Source organism: Rhamphochromis sp. 'chilingali', assembly GCF_963969265.1.
Source record: "Rhamphochromis sp. 'chilingali' genome assembly, chromosome: 9".
In the NCBI taxonomy this organism is placed as follows: domain Eukaryota; kingdom Metazoa; phylum Chordata; class Actinopteri; order Cichliformes; family Cichlidae; genus Rhamphochromis; species Rhamphochromis sp. 'chilingali'.
The window spans coordinates 24,622,292-24,639,944 of NC_137936.1; the positions used below are offsets into that span (position 1 = coordinate 24,622,292).

At 41.0% G+C, this 17,653-nt stretch overlaps 1 protein-coding gene across 2 annotated transcripts in view; it reads right to left on the minus strand.

Moving 5' to 3' along the window:
* Positions 1 to 339: 339 nt before the first annotated feature.
* Positions 340 to 17,653, minus strand: part of LOC308402454 (SLIT-ROBO Rho GTPase-activating protein 3-like) — a 37,346-nt gene continuing 20,032 nt past the window's right edge. Inside the window, exons 9-22 of one of the 2 annotated variants that reach the window (XM_080891330.1) lie at positions 16,972 to 17,169; positions 16,772 to 16,856; positions 15,215 to 15,242; positions 12,762 to 12,792; positions 12,421 to 12,481; positions 8,110 to 8,187; positions 7,653 to 7,787; positions 7,465 to 7,570; positions 7,163 to 7,390; positions 4,913 to 4,986; positions 4,628 to 4,808; positions 3,452 to 3,598; positions 3,017 to 3,332; positions 340 to 2,607 (exon numbers count right to left, since the gene is read on the minus strand). In XM_080891330.1, the coding sequence (XP_080747456.1) occupies positions 2,143 to 2,607; positions 3,017 to 3,332; positions 3,452 to 3,598; positions 4,628 to 4,808; positions 4,913 to 4,986; positions 7,163 to 7,390; positions 7,465 to 7,570; positions 7,653 to 7,787; positions 8,110 to 8,187; positions 12,421 to 12,481; positions 12,762 to 12,792; positions 15,215 to 15,242; positions 16,772 to 16,856; positions 16,972 to 17,169 (2,133 nt within the window). In that variant the 3' untranslated portion in view covers positions 340 to 2,142. Of the gene's footprint in view, positions 2,608 to 3,016; positions 3,333 to 3,451; positions 3,599 to 4,627; positions 4,809 to 4,912; positions 4,987 to 7,162; positions 7,391 to 7,464; positions 7,571 to 7,652; positions 7,788 to 8,109; positions 8,188 to 12,420; positions 12,482 to 12,761; positions 12,793 to 13,727; positions 13,831 to 15,214; positions 15,243 to 16,771; positions 16,857 to 16,971; positions 17,170 to 17,653 lie in introns of both variants that reach the window. The other variant, XM_080891331.1, reaches the window with a different exon arrangement.

Consider the following 17,653-nt stretch of genomic DNA (forward strand, 5'->3'; position numbering starts at 1 on the left):
TGTCAGCGCATGTTGCATTATATCTTTCATGTATGTTTGCAGTTTCAAATGTTTTCTTTCAGTGATTATTTAGCCTTTCAGGATGGCACTATAATCCATGCCAGCCAGTAGATGGCCCTGCAACACAACTATAGCTACAGCATTTCCACTGTACATGCATTTAAGTCAAAGTGATTATACATTATGTTGATTTTCATTTCTTACAAAGAAGTAAAGTCACTGCATTACTTACATTTTGTGAGGTGCATTTGCAACACAGCTACTGTTCAATATCGATCATCTACATTGTTTTGTTTTTAACTCAAAATCACCACAGAGACATTGAAGACATTTCTGGGAGGTTTCATTGATTTATTGTTTTACCAATTTCTGTGCAAGGGTAAGAATTACAAAAATCTACACACTAGAGATGATAATATATCCTGTTTCTATCATACAATGTTACTTTTACAAGCGTCCTTTAACAATATGTATATATTCATTCCGATGTACCTATTACACATTAAAGATATACTGATCATCCTCATAAGACGGACCACAAATATCACCAACAGTAAACAAGTTTGGCTAAACGTACGCACAGCCTGCAGTGACCATGTGTACTCTAGACGAGGCTTGACAAGCTTCAATGATGATGTGCTATATCATGTTCCTAGTACAAGTTCATCAAAATGAAAACACAAAACTTACAAATGCAGCACAGTTCCCTGTAGTGTTTTTTGTATAAGTGCATTAGTCATTTGAAGTGTACGAGAGTCTGTTGAGGTAACACAGCTAATCCTTTAATATAGAGAGTTGACAATAATATAAGCTCTTTTTTTTATGTTTGTCTTTATTTCATTGTTTTAATTATAGGCACAGCATATCTATAATGGTCACAACAACTTTCGGTATTATTTGTATTACTGTACTTCAGGTTATTTTGCTACTCTCTGGCCCATTCTGACATTAACAGATGAAGAAAAAAGAGAAAGTAGTTTTGGCTAAGGAAATCACTTACTTTTCTTTTGATATATAAGAATTAAGAAGTAACTTTAGAAACAGATTCCCAGTCCTGACACGGAGTGGACACTATCAAATATTAGAATCACAGTGGGTATATAACAGTCCTGGTCCACTGCTGAGGAAATGTAACAAATGGAGGGAGAAGAGGAGCTGCACTGCTGCCGCCTGACACAACTTTGCCTGACACAGGCTATTGGACAATGAGACTACCATCGCAGTGGCCGTAAACTTGCCAGACTGAAGCAGCAGCACAAGCTGGCAAACTGGTGCCAATTAGGCCCATTTGTGCTTTAGTTGCCAATCAGTCTGCTGCCAGGAGTTTCACCAACACTTTTTTCTTAGCTTTACCCAGCTCCTTACATTTCAAGGTAACATTTGGAGGATTTCATTTAAAGCCACCGTGCATAGAGGTTTTGTATAGAATCTTTTAACGGCTTGGGGCCGAAGCCCATGATAACATTACACAGCTGCAATTTCCTTGGAGCCAGCATCTAGTGGTCATTAGAAAAACTGCAGTTTGAGACAGGTCCACTGTGTTTTCCCCATCCAGCCATGTTGTCTGTCTGTCTGCTTATGCTGTGACGCTGTGGGACAGGCTTGCTGAGACAACTTCTTTCAATATAAATGGTATATAAAAGGAATATTATGAACCACCACCACAGACTAGATGTCTACATGATTAGTGGTGAAATATTCCCTTAAGTATTCTCTTTATAATGGAGCAGGAAACCACTCACAAAGAACACGCTCATGGCATCTTTGTAACCTAATAACATTTCATTGAGATACTTCTCTGTTGTGTTTCTGTAAACAGAAGCATTTTCCAGTGCATCCCTTTACCCAGCATGGCTATTCAGCATGACAGCATTACTATAAAATAATTCTCATAGATTTAAATCCTATTTTTGCGTAACATATCACTGCAGTACAGTACATTGACTTGTTCCCAACACACATGGAAACAGAGTGGATGTTGTGGGCAGAAACAAGCACCTATCCTACACTACACAAGATTAGTGGTAAATATTCATCGGGTGTCAATGTTTGTTTTGCCGTCCAAAAAAAGGGGAAGGGACATGATGATAATCTGAATCACTCTGTATCCACAGCATTCTTCAACCACTTGTCTGACTGGAGCTACATGTTACCTTGTTTGTCCGAGGAAGAAGAGGAGGTGGATGGTGATGGAGACGGTGCTTTGGGGAAGACCCTGTCAGTGGGAGTAATGCTCGGGCTGCCCAAACCAGACGAACTGGAGCTGCTGGAGCGGTGAGGTCCTTGGCCCTGTCCAATCACAGGAGCCGGTCGAACAGGTCTGACAGGCGGGGGCCTTAAAGGAGCACTTGGTCTACGGACTGACAGAGCGGGCTTAAAAGTGGTCATAGTCTCAGATGAGGAGCTACTACTGCTGCGTCGCTGGGCTGCATCTGGATCCCTGATCACCATGGTATGGAGAGGGCTGGCAGACACCTCCTGCACTCCACCAGGGTGCTTAAGCGGCTCCAATGTGTCGAGCACAACGTCAGGCGCGTGCTTGGCTACATTCTGCCTCTCCAACTCACGCAACTCATGCAGGGCTGTATTCATTGTTTTCTCTATATCCTGAGAAGCATAAGTAGAGGAAAAAACAAAAGACACTGATGTCAAGCAACCAAGCAGAGAGTAGCTAAATCTATTTTAAGTTTTATTCCTCAGAGCTCGAGCCTTTTTATGTGATGGTGGAAAAACTAAACCCAAAATTTTATTTGCCAACTGTGTAATGTTTTGGTACCCATCAAAGAGCTAATGATGCACATAATATTTAGGAATGGTAGCGAGAATTGAGATTTTTTTCCTCCTTAATTTTGCCTCGATACAGTTATGATTTTTCAGATGAAGCTATAAAAGGAAGCTCCCTTTTTAGAGAAGCCATACATATAGGATAGTTGTATACGTACATGTTTGTTATACAATAAAATAAGAAAAGTCTATATTAATAAAAACTGCATGTGCTTTTAAGGATTTTAATCACCTCAGCGAGTGCCTCGGTCTCAAGAGCCTTGTGGTCTCCTAAACTTGCATGCCGGGTGGTGCTTGGTGATGATCTTTGAGAGTGGCTGTCGACAAACGCCTTTCTATCAGGGTGGCTGATGCAGCCAGCACTGCCAAATGTGGTGAGACGGCGTTTCTCGGGACTGTCAGTTAGACCCCTGCTGACAGCTATTTTGTGTGGACTCTGGGGGCGAGGCATAACCCTGGGGGGTAGATCAGCAGCTCTGGTGGGGCTCAGGCTGTCGGCGCCATTCCTATGGCGTGGAGCTGCAGCGCCATCTGATCGCACTCGCACCCTAAAAAGAGGCGATGAAATTGATATTTAATTCGTGAATAGTTTCAGTTTCTTTGCTCTGGATAAATATTCAATGTCCTTCCTCTCTCAAGTCCATCCCAAATATCTAACTGTTACTACCTTCCTAATGCTGGTCCAAAGCGGTTCTCAGGTGTGTGTTCACAAGGAGACTGACGCTCATTCCTTGATGAGGTTCTGTCATCGTGGTGCGGCCCACTGCCGGTCTCACTCTCAGTCCGATGAATGCTCTCTGAGAACGCGTCGTCCCTGATATAGATGCATATCGATGACGCTTTTTTATTCATGTTTAACATAGAAAATAATTGACAGTAGTCTGCTAGATAAACTAAATAAGGAGTTCTGCAGTGTTTGAACTGTTAATTCATTTCTGTGTTCAATTTTTTTAAAGATTTTTTTCTTGATGAATGAATCATTGATAACTACATTCCCATTTCATTTAAAGCAACTGTTCATTGAGTTTTTGTACAAAGTATACAATCTGTTAAAGCCAGAACTGTAAGTGCTTGATTCTGAAGCCAAAGCCGACGTAACAGAGTTGTAATTTCCTTGGAGTCAGTGTCTAGAAGTCAATAGGGAACTGCAGTTTCAGGCAGTTTCACTGTCTTCAACTTCTTTCATTATAGTTGTTGAAAATCAAATGAGAATCCTTAATAATCACATCCCTGCACAAAACCACCACAGCATTGTACCTACCAAGCCCATTCTTTTAAAGGGAAACATTAACCACTAATTACTCTGTCCTTTTGGTCCTTTTCTGCATAAATCACTACTCTTCCTAATTTAGCTTTAATTTTGTTACCTGCCTACTATTTATCAGAAAAGAAGCTATTAAGAAATTAAAGGCCTCCATTCAATACGTGACCTGAGTGAATGTCCATTCGAAGAAAATCTCTTTTTAGCAAATTGTGGATCAGAGGGTAATTGCTTCGACCACAAAGGTTATGTTTTTGTTACCCTTTGTCTGTTAGCAGAATTACAGAATAACTACCACTTGAATCTGAATCATGAAAAGATGGATTGTAGCCAAATAAAGATCTCAACACATTTTGGAATAAATAAGAGTGATTAATGTGCTTAGTTGAGGTCTGCCCTCTTTGAGTATCTGTTGCTCCAATAAGAATGCAATAAAATAAAAGTGTAGCATTTTATTCATAATGATCCTTTCATTAGGAAGATTTCATTAAGGCCAAACTTTCTGAAAATGGAACACAACTGACAAGCTTTTTTTTTTTTTAACTTTTTATGGGCTTCACAGCCTAAATAAATCTAACTTACATGTCTTGTACCACAATGTATTGATGTGGGATCAGCCCATCCACACCATTATGTCGCCCTTCCCACCAGTCCTGAGAAGCTCGCAGGTAGAGCAGCAGAGAGGCTCCCTTCTTAAAGGACAGCTCTCTTGGACTTCGGCCCACGTAGTCAAATTTGGCTATGGCTTCGATTTGCTCCAATTCTGCCATATGAAAAAAGATCAGAGGAAATCTCATTATTTTCTCTGTCAGCTTCTCAACATCCAGCTGCTGTCTTCACAATGGATTGATGTGTTTGCTGACTCACCATCATCACTTGTGTTAGGCCCGGTACCATTGTCAATCTCATCCAGAGCTCCTGGTTCACTGTGGGGGCTTTCACTGGAGAGAGGAGATGCAGAAAAGGAAATGAAAAAAATAAGAGCCATTTACGCACTCTTATTCTTCAATCATTACCTTTTATAACAAAGGAATCCTTAATTACCAGACCAATATTATATTTATCATGTGGCAGCAACCTCAATAGACCGAGGCATGCAGACAGTCAAGACAACCTGCTGACATTCAAACCAACCATCGGAACATGAAAGAAAGATGATTTACGTGATTTATCAGCTGGTCTTATCATTTCGGAAACTGCTGATCTACTGGGATTTTCCCACCACAGCTAGGGTTTACAGAGAATGATCCGCAAAAAAGAAAATATTCAGTAAGAGGTGATGGAAAAATGGTCAGACTGCTTCCAGCTGGTAGGAAGGCAACAGCATCCTAAATAAGTACTTGTTACAATCAAGGTATCCAAAAAAATATCAGTGATTGCACACCTAGTGCCATTCCTGTCAGTAAGTCTACAAGTCATGTGGACTTACCAAAGTTGGACAACAAAAGACTGGAAAAATATTTCCTGGTCTTTCTTCCTTTATATTCAGATAGTAGTGTCATAATTTGGCACCAGGAACATGAAAGCATTGGTCCATTGTGCCTTGTATCAACAGGTGGTGTAATAGCATAAGAGATGGGTCTTGTGATACTCTGGGCCTGTCAGTACCAAATCAGCATCTTTTAATCAGCACAGGTTCAATGTTTTTTGTGACATTCAGATGGTAGGGTCAGAATCAGAGCATTGTGTCAGCGGTTAAGGCTGCTGGTGGTGTAATGGTGTAGGGGACATTTTCTTGGGACACTCAGGACTAACTAAGCATTATTTAGATGCCACAGCCTACCTAAGTACTGTTGTTGACCATATTCAGCCTTCACAGCGTACTTCTGATGGTTGCTTTCGGGACAATAACATGCCATGTCACAAAGCTCAAATCATCTCAAACTGTTATGTTGCAAATGACAATGAATTCACTGTAGTCAAACGGCCTCCACGGTCACCTGATCCTAATCTGATAGTCTTTGAGAGCGGAATGGGAGATTCGCATCGTGGAAGTGCAACAAACAGATCTGCAGCAACTGCATGATGCTATCATGTCAGCTTGGACCAAAATCTTCCAGGACCTTAATGAAGATATGCCATGAATAATAAAACAGCTCGGAAGGCAAAAGGGACTCCAACCCAGTATTAGCAAACTGTGCCTAATAAAGTGTCAGTTTTTATTGCAAATGTTGTTCATGCAAATGAAAAGCTAAAAAAGATCCTGGCCTTTTTAATTTTTCTATATGCATATTTTTTCATGTATTTTTTGGAAACCTCTAAAACATACACTTTATACACCAAATTAAAGCAAAATCCAAACTACCTACTACATTAAATGTGAGATTCATACTATCCAATTAAATGACTGATCAGGATAAATCCTTTTAACAAGGAACTGAACAGCTACTCTTCATTCTTTAACCCTTGTGTGGTGTTCGTATTTTTGTTACTCAGCCAGTGTTCATGGGTCTGGTGGACCCGCTAGAGTTTTGGCTTTCCAAATTAACACTATCAAACAATTTTATGTTAAATTACTCAACAGATGTTTACTTCATCCCAATTACAAGACATATGAACAGCAAACATGGTTAATTTTTTCCCTTTACCTTTGTTAGATCACATTTATGAATTAATGTGCTTCTCGTTTTTCTTTTATATAAAATGTTATAAATAAATCAGTTATAATCAAGTGGAGTGAGTGGAAAGACACAACACATTTACACGTGAAAAAATAATTAATTGTTTAATTTTTCTTTTGAAAAAAACTGAACACGGGTCTCACAGACCCGAACACCATACAAGGGTTAATTCTAGCAGTTGGATCATTTAAGAAAGGCATTATTGATGTTATTCAATAATCATATTGCTGGTGCATACAGTCTTTAAATAAACAACACTTGCTAGCGTCGCTATAGAAAATAAGTCTTGTGTTTATGAGAAAAAAGCCAATACCCTTTATTAGGTGTCTGTCTAAGAAGATAATTCAGTATTGAGTGTAAAATCTACAGCCTTGTACAAAATGGCTTAGAGCCAGGGTAGGAAGTGGAAAATGTTACATGGTGCTATTTTTCCAAGGCCAAGTTGTTAATGGCTCAGAAAACACAGCACATTTTGGACACCTAGCTTTGAACCTACCAGTATTCGTCCCCTCCAGCCATGCACTTCTCATACACAGGTCCCTCCAGTTCTCGCTGGGTTGGAAAGATGACCTCATGGTGGATGATGATTGTCTTAATGATCTCATTAACATGTGCTTGGCAGGCCACAGGATCTTGGTCATCTGGTATGGGCATCAGTGTGGGGCCAAAGCAAATAGCGAGATTGTAGGGGTCCATCATGTTCTCATCGCTGTACTGGGAAAGACTGTGGAAAACAGAACCAGTAAGTATCATTATTTTAATTTTGCACACCGGAAAATTTGTAGTGACGAGACTTACTGGTTTAGAAATGCAAACAGGTATCTCATGACGATGATCACAGGCCGCGGAAGAGTCACGATTATCTGCTGAAGGTGATGAGCTCTTTCTGCACCAGAGTCAAGCTCTAAAAGTAATAAACAACAACAATCACAGAGTGCTACACTAAATAAAACATATTCCACATGTTTTCCTGGAATGTTACTCACTGGTAGTGGATATGAGGTCGGCGAAACGCTCTTTAGGGAACAGGGGGTTTTCCAACCCCCGGAAGTAAAGCTTAAGAACTCCCGCCACAGAGTTAATATCATGATCTGTCTGATCATCCATCAGTGGATCTTCTCCTGTAGATGTAGCATATTTTCAGTCTACTCAGTATTCATCCATTGCACTCACTTTCATGTAAGATAGCAGTGATTCTTAATATACATTTCAAATTCGGAAGTTAATGTATGCATTAAGAGTGCAGTTATGTTTGCTCATTTAGGATGCTGATCTCATGTATTATGCATTAAATGGTTTACATGTCCATTACAGGGTTACATATGGCACACAGGCTCTTTATTTGCACTTTAGAGTCCTGTGAGAGTAACTGCGGTTTCTGAGGTGGGCAAAACGAAATTTAAAATCAATCAAGAGTAGATGGCTAAGTGACCTGGGACTAACCTCTTTCAAATGCATTTTTAATATCATTGACTTCGACCTGGGATCCTGGAACTCGAAATATACCTTGCTGCTGAAGACCTGTGGACATATAAAGCTGTTAGTCTAAAATGGAAAAAAAGGTATTAATATAAATGGCACACCCCCTTAAAAATAAACCAGATTTATTTCTGTTGAATGTCTCAGTAAAGGAGTTTCTTCTGTTTTTTGTATCTAAGTATAAAAACAAGCTTAAAGATAGGAGACTTCAAACATATTAAAAAAAACAAAGGAAAGGGAAGGGTGTCTGAGGGCGAGCGTCTGGTGGCCGGGCCTTAGTCCATGGAGCCCGGCCGGGCACAGCCTGAAAAAGGGCCATGGGCCCATCTTCCTGCAGGCCCACCACCCGCAGGAGGCACCGTAGGGGTCGGGTGCAATGTGAGTCAGGCGGCGGCCAGGAGCGGAGGCCCTGGCAGACCGATCCCCGGCTAACAAGACTGGCAATTGGGACATGGAATGTCACCTCTCTGGTGGGGAGGGAGCCTGAGCTAGTGCGTGAGGTTGAGAGGTACCGGCTAGATATAGTCGGGCTCACCCCTTCGCCTTTCAGGCCAGGTCCTGACTGTCGTCTGTGCTTATGCGCTGAGCAGCAGTTCAGAGTACCCAGCCTTCTTGGAGTCCCTGAGTGGGGCACTGGCGGGTGCTCCTCCTGGGGACTCTGTTGTCCTACTGGGAGACTTCAATGCTCACATGGGCAATGACAGTGAGACCTGGAAGGGCGTGATTGGGAGGAATGGCCTCCCGGATCTGAACCCGAGCGGTGTTTTGTTATTGGACTTCCGTGCAAACCACAGTTTGGCCATAATGAACACCATGTTCGAACATAAGAGAATCCATAAGTGCACATGGCACCAGGACACTCTAGGCCATAGGTGTCAAACTCTGGCCCGCGGGCCAAATTTGGCCCGCAGCCTAATTACATTTGGCCCGCAAAGCCATACCAAATTACTATTAGAGCAGGCCTACTGGTATTATACAGCTAATATATATATTGTTTAGTATTAAGCTTTGCTTGTTCCATATTCAGTTTTCCAGCAAAACTTATTTGAGTCCATAAGAAAAGATTCATTCTTATATCTGGAGGAAGATTTTTTTTTCAATAAATATTCATGTTAGCCCGCGACTTTGTTCCAGTTTTGAATTTTGGCCCACTGCGTATTTGAGTTTGACACCCCTGCTCTAGGCCACAGGTCGATGTGGTATGTAATCGTATCACCAGACCTGAGGCCATATGTTTTGGACACTCGGGTAAAGGGAGGGGCTGAGCTGTCAACTGATCACCACCTGGTGGTGAGTTGGATCAGGTGGCGAAGGAGGACGCTGGACAGACCTGGCGCACCCAAACGTACAGCGAGGGTGTGCTGGGAACGTCTAGCAGAGGCCCCAGTCTGCAAGATCTTCAACGCACACCTCTGGCAGAGCTTCAACAGCATTCCGAGGGAGACTGGGGACATTGAGTCCGAATGGACCATGTTCAGCACCTCCATTGCCGAAGCCACTGCATGGAGCTGCGGCTACAGGGTAGTTGGTGCCTGCCATGGTGGTAACCCCCGAACCAAATGGTGGACACCTGAGGGGAGGGGAGCCACCAAGCTTAAGAAGGAGTCCTACCGGGCTTGGTTAGCTTGTGGGACTCCAGAGGTGCTGTTGACTTCGACAGAGAAAATCATCAGGCGGTGGAAGGAATACTTTGAGGACCTCCTCAATCCCACTGGCACATCTTCCGTGGTGGAAGCAGAGTCCGGGGACGAAGGGGATGACCCGTCAATCTCTGGGGACGAGGTTACTGAGGCAGTTAAACAACTCCTTGGTGGCAGAGCCTCGTCCACCCCAAGTTCCTGAAGGCTCTGGATGTTTTAAGGCTGTCTTGGTTGACACGTCTCTGCAATGTTGCGTGGGGATTGGGGGCAGTACCCCTGGACTGGCAGACCGAGGTGGTGGTCCCCATCTTTAAGAAAGTGGACCAGAGGGTGTGTTCCAACTACAGGGGAATCACACTCCTCAGCCTCCCTGGGAAAGTCTATGCCAGGGTGCTGGAGAGGAGAGTTTGAACCTCGGATACAGGAGGAACAATGCGGTTTTTGTCTTGGCCATGGAACACTGGACCAGCTCTTTATCCTCTTGAGGATACTCGAGGGAACATGGGAGTTTGCCCTACCAGTCTACATGTGCTTTGTGGACTTGGAGAATACATTCGACCGTGTCCCTCGGGGGTCCTGTGGGGGATGCTCCGGGAGTATGGGGTGTCTGGACCATTGCTACGGGCCATTCAGTCCTTATATGACCGTTGCAAGAGCTTGGTCCGCATTGCCGGCAATAAGTCGGACTCGTTCCTGGTGGGTGATGGGCTCTGCCAGGGCTACCCTTTGTCACTGATTCTGTTCATAATTTTTATGGACAGAATTTCTAGGCGTGGCCAAGTGGCGGAAGGCTTTCACTTTGGTGGTCTCAGGATCTCATCTCTGCTTTTCGCAGATGATATGGTCCTGTTGGCTTCATCAGGTGATGGCCTCCAGCTCGCCTTGGAATGGTTCGCAGCCGAGTGTGAAGCAGTGGGAATGAGAATCAGCACCTCCAAATCTGAGGCCATGGTCCTCAGTTGGAAAAGGATGGAGTGCCCACTCCGGGTTGGGGACACCCTCTGAAGGGTGGCTGGCCTCTCCCTTAGAGATAGAGTTAGAAGTTCGGCCATTCGGGAGGGGCTCAAAGTAGAGCCGCTGCTCCTCCGCATTGAAAGGAGCCAGTTGAGGTGGTTCGGGCATCTGACAAGGATGCCCCCTGTGCGCCTCCTGGGCGAGGTTTTCCGGGCATGTCTCACCAGGAGGATGCCCTGGGACACGCTGGAGAGATTATATCTTCTCTGCTTGGGCTGCTGCCCCTGCGACCCGGCCCCGGATAAGCGGAAGAAAATGGATGGATGAATGTGGCAATTAGACTATAAACACCTTAATTCAAAAATTGAGGGGTGGGGCCAAAGCTTCTGCTTTTTCAGTCATAACTGGTGGAAATCAAAATTACATTGTTTTTCTTATTATAACAATCTTCACAAGACAGACGTTACTATTAGTTAGTAAGAGATTCATTAGCATCTCTTGGACAGTAGAAGTCCTGTTTATCACTTACACCCCATCTTCTTTCTTATATATAAGGATTAATGTAAGCTGAGCATCATGAATATTAGAATGCAACCCATTTTGAGAAATGAATGAATCATAGAAATTAATATTTCACCTCACTCTCTCATCCAGGCTTGTACATATGAAATGCTCCAGTTTAAGATTTTCCAAACGATCCAGTTGGAGCAGTTATATTATCTCACATTGAATGCTATTTCACTGCTAATAACTTCTAAAATACCAAAAATATGTGAATGGCTACTATTAACAATATTAAGGTTGTATATACATATCATTCAGTTTTATTTTATTTATATAGGACTGAATCCCAACAACAGTCACACCAGGGCACTTTATATTAGGTAAAGACCCTACAATAACAGAGAGAAAACCCTAACAATCAGATTGTATAAAATTATATGTTTTGTTGTGTTTTGATTATACAGACTGAAAACTACATGTAAGCAAGAAAATGAAAAGGGAAACTCTGTCTGCTCTGTCTACTTGCTGTAATGAATAACTGTCTGTCTGTTGGTCTGTTAGCACTCTATTGCAGTTTTTAACCCTTTCATGCATGAATTATGACAACCTCAATCAGGATTTTTTACATTTTTATTCATCTTTAGGCATGAAAAAAAGATTTTTGAACTTAATTTTTTTACACATGTATTTTTAAAAGTTTTTTTTTTCATGTCCACTTAGGTGGACAACATACGTTTTTGGCTTATGAAGTTGACAAACGAATAAATAATATACACTGTGTGTTGTGATCATGTGCAAGTATACCATCAACCCTGACACACATACAGGAAAACAGCCTTTGAATATCTCTCCACTGTAGTGACCACTATACGTGAAAGGGTTAAGATATAATTTTCAAATTTTGTGTGATGATAGACACCAATAAAAGCTCGAGTTGATTAATTTAGGTGAAAACTTTATATTGAGAGTCTGGAGAGACATAAGCGCTCTTATTGTCGTCGTTTCTATCTAAAATTGCAGGGTCTCTACTTTGCAATATAAGAATCCTTAATGCAGAATCCGATGCATTTTTGTTTTGTTAAATTTGAATTTGTTGAATTTTGTTGTAAATTTGCACTACACAAATAAAACATCAGCCTTTGTGGAAAGATAACTTATGAATAGAACTGGAACATACCATACAGGTTGATGTATCGAATACAGCTCTCAACCACCGCTGGTATAGGCTGGCCTGAATCCTATAGACACAATCAAATTATTACTAGAGAAACCACTAAATCAGAAATTAATAACCATAAGAAACAGTCACACTAGCAAGCCATTATGATGAGAAGGCTGAGATGATATCATTTATCACTTAACGTTAACTTTCTGAGTCACAATATGCAAAACAAAAATAAATTAGTGCACCACGATAACAGTATTTTCACAGGAATCCCAATGGGACAGAGGCACAGAAATGTTGGTTAGCATACTAAATACAGTGTAATGATCCCACCCAGCTATAAGACAGAGTACCTGACTCCTCGCACGGACATTCCGTCTTCCCCTGGGCAGAGAGCAGTAAGGCACGTAGACAGAGGAAGAGAAGCAACAACAACCACAACAGGTTAGTGAGAGAGACAGATCTTACAAAGAGAGACAGACAGACAGACAGACAGACAGACAGACAGAGAGAGAGAGAGAGAGAGAGAGAGAGAGAGAGAGAGAAGGACGAGGCATGGCCTGAGAAAAGCATCAGTGCCATGTGGCGTGTGAGACATGAGGGCATGGTTTGGGGGGGAGTGGGAGGGAAGGGCCTACTTCAGAGCATGGTGGGTGGGGGGAAGACACATATTTTTCCAGCCAAAAACAGCTTCTTGACTTGGAGGGAAATTAGAATCGATTTATCAGTCGATCTGCTAATTACGACATCTCCTCAACTAACTGATTCTTTATTTGTTCTGTGAGAAAAAAGCCCATTGAAGAACTACTAAGATATAAATAATGATAATAAAACATACAACACTATACAAAAAAATCAATAAAGCAAAAAAAAAAATTTTTTTTCCTTTTGTTTTTTTGTCAGTTGATTCATTGGTTAATCGTTTTATCTCTGTACTTTTGTCGGTGCATGCCCTGCTTGTCTGCTGAGTTTGATTAGCATTAGAGTGGAAGTGGCCATCTGTTTATTTGCATAGCTGCTGTGTGGCCAACTGACATACAGCCAAATTAATTCAGTGTACGGAGGCTGGGGGCTCACAAGAACAAACCTTATACTGGTGCTTTTGAAAATACACCATCTTCACATCAAGCTGCTGGACCAGCTTTCACCTTATCTAGTGTTTTCGTCAAATGTGAAGACAAGCATTGAGCAAGAGGAAAGTCAGTGCATGAGTGAGGCAATGTTTGGATAAAAGAGTGGTCACAGGCAAGAGAACCCCCAAGGACTGCTAGCGAGAAAGCTGAGCTCATGAGAGACAGAGGGCACAGATGGGCTTATACCTGAATGAAGGCCTCCATATTGCCGTTAAACAGCCTAGGGTTAAAAATGGAGCGAGGTCTACACTTCCGCATTCTCTGGGGTTTAGGGGGAAGAGTTGGGGGCCTGGGGAGATGGTGGGGTTTGTAGGGTTGGTACAATGCAAACATGAAAAATAATGCAATATGCAACAGTAAAACTGATTTTGCTTAAGATGTTTTTCTTTTCAGATCTTTACCAAAACAATAGGCTGCTCCAAATCATAAAGAATATGGTAGTCATATATTGACCGTTTCTGAGATAGGCTACAGTCATTTGCTTTCTTGCTGAGAGCTAGATGAGACAGCCGATACTCTTTTCATATCTTCATGATAAATATGAAGAGACAGAGTGCAATTAGTCAAACTCTCGCTCAGACAGGAAGGGAAAATAATTCATGGCTCTCCATTAATTTTGAATAGCATAAAGGTGTATCCGTTACAGTTCTGTCACCTGTCAAAAAACTACAAACCTGATATGACAGAGATAAAGAAGAAAAGATAAAGATGGGCAACTTAACAAAAAAACAAATTAATAGAGAATGTGAAATATGTCAGTTTTAGGCATTTTGGGTAAATTAAGCGAAAAACCTGCTACATCCATTATTAATACTTTCTATAGACAGTACAAAGTACTGCACTACAAAGTACAGTGGAATATGTTTCATTTAGTGGGCAATCAATAAGTGAGTGTATAATGTATTACGCTGTCTCTATAAAGCCATAATCATATTATCTAGCTTAGCACAATGTTTTAAAACCAAAAATAAATAAATAAGTACCTTGAAATTGCTTAGCTAGTGGCTTTAAATGTATAATATTTTGTGTTGCTTATTATCTAAAATCCAAATTATACAAATGATACATTGTGCTTGCACTAGCTATTTGCTACTAAATGCTAACTTAAATTAGCAAACCCTTTGCTGTAGCCTCAATCTGAGCATACAATCATCTGAGTGGGACCAACACACCATCAGGATGAACAGAATCAGCTTTCTGGCATCAACTTTCTCATTTAACACTTGGCAAGAAAGCAAATTTGTGTATTAACCTAAAAGTAAAAATAATACAAGGATGGAGCTCCTGTGACTTTCTCAAAGTAATAATGACTGAAAGGTAATACATCACAAAATACTCAATACAGATATAATTAAATATAAAATTTAATTGATCAAAATAAAAGTCAAGCATTTGTATTTGTCACACGCCCTTCTTGTCAATATTTTTTAATTTTCTCCTCATTTAATTGTTTTTATTAATCAAATCATTATCCATCTCACTGGCATTTCAGTCCCTAGTCTTAAGATATATCTATAGATAAAAGCATCTCTAATTTGGATCCAAACCATTCAACATGGTGAGGTAACGATATTCCTACACTGTGACTTTATTTGTGCCATATCCAAGGACACAGGAAGGATTTTACACATCATTGCCAACTTTATTCACCCTCTTGTCACTGAAAACCTTACCTCGTTGTTCCATATTCAGCCCTCTCCCCTAAAAGGAATAAGCACACACAGAGAGAGACTAAATTAGAACACACTAGTTTTACAATCACAGAAGTTAGCAGCACGGTTGAGTGCTGGCTGACTATACATGGCTGGCAGATGGAGAAGGAAAGGGGTGTTATGAGAAAACGGGCATCTATTCAGTCAGGCTGAATGGGGTGAACGCCATGGTTGAATCTGACTCACCGCCAGGCAGTGGTCATTCAACGGTCGCCCTAGAAACAGCACAAGAGCCCCAGAAGGGGACTAGGCTGCAGACTAGCTCTGTGAAAGTGAAAATGTATCCAGAGGCAACAAGAGTGGGAGCTGATTTGTACAGTATTATGATTTCATGATATGTGCACCACATTAGCACACTCACACGCACGTTTCAGTATAGCAAACAAATTAAGGCCTCGCTTTGATCAGTCAGTCAGAAATGTTTGTTCAAGGATCATGTCATGTGTAAAGCAGCTTCCAGCACAATCCTTCTTTATGTCAAACACATAATTCCAACCTTAAAGCATACGCTAGCAAGAGTCTGATGATCACCATGACATCATGACATCAAATATACTTTTCTTCTCTCTTCTGGATGAGTTTAACACATATTTAATATCATGAATATGTAAGGAAAGCATGGGAAGAAATATCCTTTCAATGCTATACTAGTAATCCATGGTTTGAGATGACCTGCTTTTAGATCGTGCAGTTTTCAGGATGCCATGAGAACTACAACTTTACTGCATAATATCATTTATAATAATATAAGTAATATAATAAGTAATATAATTTGGTGTTTTGTTTTGATCAATATTTAATTATCTGATTTCTAAAAGAATCTGTGTACAGCAGACACAACTGTGATATATGGGAGTCTGAAAACTTTTAATATTCCCAACAAAACAAAATTATTTAACACATGTTTGTGATTCCAAAGTAGCAACATTGTGACATTAAAAGACACAGACCCTTACTGACCCTTTGGCTTCATTATTTTAACAGCTCTCGGGTCTTAAATTTGTATAACAGTGCTTGTTATCATGGACTGCAGGGTTTTTGTTCTCTTAATATAGCTCTGAATGATATAATTTTGTATTGTATTTTCTAAAAGCATGGGGTAGGCTACATACAAACTGAAGATATTATGTTTTTTTTAAAAATTACTTCCTTTGGCTAAATTGGCTGTATAGTGTTGTTACATATTTGCCTAACAAGTGAAAGAGCTCTGGTTCAATCCCAGAAGGAGACACAAATTCCTTTGGGGTTGCATCAGGATGGGCATCTGGTGTAAAAAATGTGCCAAATCAAACATGCAGAGTTACTGTACCTGCTATGGTGACATCTTGTAAATAAGGGAGCTGCTGAAAGTAGCTCTACTTCCTTTGGATAAAAACAGCTATAATAGATTTTCTATATGTGCTTCTATATATCAAGGTACTAATATACTCTAGAGATACTTGCTTTCTTGGCAGTTACTTTAATATAGAACTTTCTACACCGCTAAACACAGTGCGACAACATTTTAATAAGTCTCACCTTCTCCTAGCGTCTGCTTCAGAAGGTCATGCTTAGCCTGCAGTTTGACAATGAGATTGCTGCCATTCAAGTACTCCTTGTATTTCTATTGATAAGAAAGACAAAAAGACAATTAGTGCTATTTCTAGACATTCTTTGTGTTGTACTGTGCACATTTACACCACGCTGCAATTTCTTTGTTCATTTGTCCGACTACTCACAGTAAAGTAGAAGCCCTCAGTCTCTTGTTGATTGGCTCGTCTTTTGGCGATGTTTGCCTTGCTCATGTAAGAGTCAGATGAGGCTGATTTCACAGACTCTGTGGATTGGCTGTGCTGGAAAGCCTCTGAAACATCAAAGTCCTCCACAGTAAGCATATCATGGAGGGTCTGCAAGGTGGCGTCAAGAGTCTTCCTCACCTGAAACAAATATAGATGTAAACTTTAGTTGTCATTTCAGCATTAATCACAACATGAATATATTTGTTTAAATACAATTATATTAAAAAAAGATAGCAAACTGGTCATTTGTACACATAAAATAATAAAAGAATATTTGTACCACTGGGCATATTTTCATTAGTCTTCTCAGTGTCTCGAACAAACTGTGGTGTAAACACGGCAGCTCAGATTATACTGCTGCAGGCTATTTGCACCGTAGTTAGACTGACAGAGTGAACAATAGAGTAATTAGCTTGCTAGCTTGATGCATCACGACATGAAAGATTAACTATGTGCCTTCCATGTGAGGCAGACAGGAAGGGACCGTGGATTTCCTTATTCATGACAGACAGCCACTGACACATACACACACCCTGGTGACCTTTAAACATGTCTGTGTGAGTCACAGTGGCCTTGGTGACCATGCTGGGGGTGGCCCCCATTGGAAGCAGGAGACTGGATG